General features: G+C 35.7%; 1 protein-coding gene across 1 annotated transcript; it reads left to right on the plus strand.

Moving 5' to 3' along the window:
• The first annotated feature begins 481 nt into the window (after window positions 1-481).
• On the plus strand, window positions 482-4,041 carry LOC143552179 (putative magnesium transporter NIPA9). The gene is made up of 9 exons (XM_077042452.1): window positions 482-605; window positions 904-1,002; window positions 1,069-1,198; window positions 1,312-1,400; window positions 2,007-2,063; window positions 2,147-2,205; window positions 2,296-2,416; window positions 3,494-3,642; window positions 3,756-4,041. The coding sequence occupies exons 1-9, from the start codon at window positions 495-497 to the stop codon at window positions 3,940-3,942; spliced, it is 1,002 nt and encodes a 333-aa protein (XP_076898567.1). The 5' UTR covers window positions 482-494; the 3' UTR covers window positions 3,943-4,041.
• The last annotated feature ends 227 nt before the right edge of the window (window positions 4,042-4,268 follow it).

The raw sequence follows: 4,268 nt of genomic DNA on the forward strand, positions 1-4,268 counted from the left end.
AAAACCAGACTTACTTGTGACATTTGTGGAGGAAGTCATAAGACAAGCGACTGTAAACAAGTCATCATGGCTATGGAAGAGGTCAATTTCATCGCTCGACAGAACAACGCTTTCAGCAATAACTACAATCCAAGATGGAGAAACCACACGAATTTCAGTTGGAAAGACAGAGGTAACACTCAACCCTTACCCAGATTCGAAAAAAGACCTATAAATCAACCCTTCCAACCAAAACCCCAATTTCAAGATCAAAGTTTTAGTAGCCATCAAATCCTGACCTACTCAAAAATCGAAGAAATGTTGATCCAAATTATGATCAAAACAAATTATCTTCTCCTTTAAAATTATATGTGTTTGTTTAACGATTTCTATATTTCCACTCGTATCATGCACACGTTTAGTGGCCTAGAATAATGATAAAACATATATTTTAGAGAATGCGACAATTAGACTAGTGAACATATTGGCAATCATCAAAAAGAGGAGAGAGAGAGATGTGGGAAGCGATCTTGCTGACGGTGGCAGCGACCGCCGGTAACAACATCGGAAAAGTTCTGCAGAAGAAAGGCACCGTCATTCTTCCTCCACTCTCCATCAAACTCAAGGCAACAAATCAGACCATATTATTCTTTTACCTTCTCTCTATGCATGTTATCTCAACCTACTTCGTGATCTGTTGCATATCCACTCTTGTTAACCTAATATTCACAATAATAATAATAATGTTGATTGATGAATTGTTTATCCAATCTAATTCAATTTGTAATGCGAGTTTAGGTTTTAGGGTTTCGATCCCCAATTATATACGTACAGCAATTTCACTTTCATCATGTGAACCTGTTGCAGGTCAAATCACCAATCATTTTAGATAAAAAAAACAACACATTTTGCTCTATTTTGTAGGTGATAAGATCTTATGCTTCTAATAAGCCTTGGCTGATCGGTTTCCTTATGGATATATTTGGGGCATTGCTCATGTTACGCGCATTATCTCTAGCTCCTGTAAGTCTTCTTATTTCATGTTCTGAGTTTATAACATCATATAAGACTTATTTTTTGATGTTCTAGGTCTCTGTGATTCAACCGGTTTCTGGTTGTGGTCTTGCTATCCTATCTGTCTTTTCTCATTTCTACCTCAAGGAAGTCATGAATGTTGTTGATTGGATGGGGATCACCTTCGCTGGCCTTGGCACCATAGGTAATGTGAGTTTCATATAATACAAATAATAAACTAGGTGCCAGAATCTAATCACTTGATTATTTTTTAAATTGAATAAACTAAAATGATTAATATTATTGTTGAATCTGCAGGAGTTGGTGCGGGAGGAGAGGAGCAAACGGCTTCCTCAATCTCTATCTTACACTTACCTTGGTTGGCTTGTGGTGTTGCATTTTTGTTTGTAGGTATCTTATTCTTTGCACCATCTGATTCTTGTTATCATACCATGTTTCTGTTCCTATATTTACTTAACTAACTAGTCAGTTTTTTTATCTTTGAACTGGATGCCCTTCATATTTTAGTATCTACACTGTTAATGCTTATAGTTATTGTCCTTGTCCAACTTTCACTTCATTCTTTTGTGGATAAATGCTTATGAATATGCATACTACATGCATATGCATGCTCTGTGTGTGTAGATGTTACTGTTTGTTCTTTTGCTAATATTAGTTGTTGACTGTTTTAATGAGTTTAGAAATAACCAATATGCCCTTTATAGAAAGATATATTTATATTATTAATAGTGTATTAGTATTGTTTTTATAATATTCACTATATCACCTTACATGTTTCTTCAACAGATTCTTGTTTTATGATAAGTTATCAGTATAGTATGGTTTCGAATTTCGGGGTGTAAAAGTATCGTATATATGTTAAATTGTATTTTCAGTCACATGATTCTTATAGAATTTTCCATTTTTACAATATGTCATGCAGCCTGGTCCTTTATCTTTGTAAATAAAGGTCTCAAGTCACAGCTGTGATCTTTAATTTTGTACATGTATAGGCACTCTTAAACGGATGGCTTCGTATTTACAGACGTCAACGAAGAGAGCAAGAACTGGTATCCTAAATTTCCAACACGTGTGATAATTTTATAAAATTATCGTAAATGATATATATTTGTCATTTTGGAAATTTACACAGATGCGATCTGAAGTCGTTGAGGAGATCATATATGGCTTGGAGTCTGGCATTTTGTTCGGGTATTTTACTCTTTCAACTAATAAAAGTATGATCCAAACCGACCTAATGCGGTGATAACAAGAAATAAGAATTTTACCTTTGAAATGCAGGATGGCTTCTGTGATTTCAAAAATGGGATTTGTATTCCTGGATCAGGGATTCTCTGCATTGCTGGTTCCTGTTTGCATCTCAATCAGCATATGCTGTAGTGCTTCTGGCTTTGTTTACCAGGTCTTTTAAGTACTCTTAATCTTCATTTTACCTTTTTCAATAGTTTTGTAGTAATACATTTAGGGGTATTCACGGTACGGTTGGCTGGTATTGTCAACAAAAGTAGTAGTTGAACCACTTAGGAATTAACAAACCGAACCGCCCGGATTGTGTGGTTCAGTTGGCGAGCTAGATTCGTTTGTATTAACAACTTTAAAACGATAAATATATTTATATGTAATTCAATACATACATAATATTAGGGGTGTAAACGAGCCAAGCTGAGCCCGAGTTGGAGAGCTAGGCTCGTTTAACTTATGAGAGCTCGTGGCCGGCTCGATTTGAGTTTTAATTCTAGAGCTCGAGCTTTAGTAATTTTTCAAACTTGAGCTCAACTTGTTTGTTATTATTTAATTTGTCTGTTGACATAGTTTTATAATAATTTATATATATGTATACTTATAATTCTAATTTTTGTAACATTAGTATAAATTATTTGGTTAATTTTGTTGTAGTTTTAAATATAATAATATCATCTAAATTTAGTTAATGTGTTAGAAATTATAAATTTAATAGGCTCGGTTAGGCTCACGACCTTACTTGAGCTCGATAAGTGAAGCTATCAAACGCATTTATTATTAAGTTCGAGCTCATGTTCGTGTTCGGGTCGCTTAAGCTTGGCTCGATTCAAGCTTTTAGTGGGCCGTTCTTAAGTAGCTTACAAGCGAGTTTGCTCGGGTTTGTTTATTAAACACCTTTATTTTAAGTTCGAGTCGCTTAAGCTTGGCCCCATTCTAGCTTTAAGCAGGCCTATCTTGGGTAGCTTACGAGCAGCTAGGCTCGTTTATACTCCCTGATACATGTACATAATTGTGCGTTTGAAAAATGAAAAAAAAGGTTAAAACAACCATTTCCAAGTTCAAAACATAAACTGCCAAAACCGAATTGTATTATTCTGAACCAGCCGGCTTGTTTCAGTTCGGGCGTTTGCAACGGTTATAAACACCTTTAATACATCATGGCGGCTGCCCAATTGCTACTTTTGCTTGATCTGGAACTAATTTCTCATTATTGTTATTTATGCATGTGTATAAGCAGACCCGTGGGTTGAAACACGGGAGGGCAGTTGTAGTGTCCACCTGTGGTGCCGTGGCTTCAATTGTGACAGGTGTACTTGCTGGTATGCTTGCACTTGGAGAACGATTGCCCGAAAGTCCAACATCGCGTTTCTGGCTTTTGATTGGATGGTAATATGATTAATATCACATTTTTTTTAAATATTGTTGAATGGAATTAATTTAATAATCATATAATGCGGTAAAAATATTTATTTAATATTTCTTTTAATATCCAACTGCAGGTTGCTAATAGTTGGTGGAGTGATATTATTAGTAACGTCAACACGGTTGGTTCGGTTTCTTCCTCGTAAGTGGCGGCCACTAGAGAGGAGGCCAACTAGAGGTCGGGAGGCGAGTTCAAACCCGAGTACTGTTATACAAGCAACAACATTGCATCATTTGGTTGCATCTTCAAAGTCAAAAGTTTGATTGAGGTTGGTCATAGATAGAGTCGATACATATTTGAGTTGGATTAGTGGTTTATATACAAAATGTCTACTTATCCCTAATTAGATTCATCTGTAAGGATGTTTGGTTCATAGGATGGTTTTTGACTTTGAAAATGTTAAAAAAAGATTGGTATTAGAATCTATCTTGCATTGGTTGGCAGATTGAAATGGACTGTTCCATCTAGGGGTGTTTATGGTATAATTCGGTCGGTTTTGACGAAAATTCTGGATTGAACCGCTAGCTATGGTTACTGGAAATGTCAAACCAAACTGTAGCTCGACCGACAGGTTTTATTAGTTTTGGTT

The sequence above is a fragment of the Bidens hawaiensis genome, unplaced genomic scaffold (genome assembly GCF_021521415.1).
Source record: "Bidens hawaiensis isolate Kalapana, Puna unplaced genomic scaffold, B.hawaiensis_p1.1 tig00016806_1, whole genome shotgun sequence".
Taxonomy (NCBI): domain Eukaryota; kingdom Viridiplantae; phylum Streptophyta; class Magnoliopsida; order Asterales; family Asteraceae; genus Bidens; species Bidens hawaiensis.

Excerpts from the sequence above, each read along its gene's own strand:
- LOC143552179 (XM_077042452.1), top strand. The coding sequence starts at position 495 with ATGTGGGAAGCGATCTTGCTGACGGTGGCAGCGACCGCCGGTAACAAC. Across the intron at positions 1,003-1,068 it reads GCGCATTATCTCTAGCTCCT|GTCTCTGTGATTCAACCGGT; the intron begins GTAAGTCTTCTT and ends TTGATGTTCTAG. Across the intron at positions 1,401-2,006 it reads GTGGTGTTGCATTTTTGTTT|GCACTCTTAAACGGATGGCT; the intron begins GTAGGTATCTTA and ends GTACATGTATAG.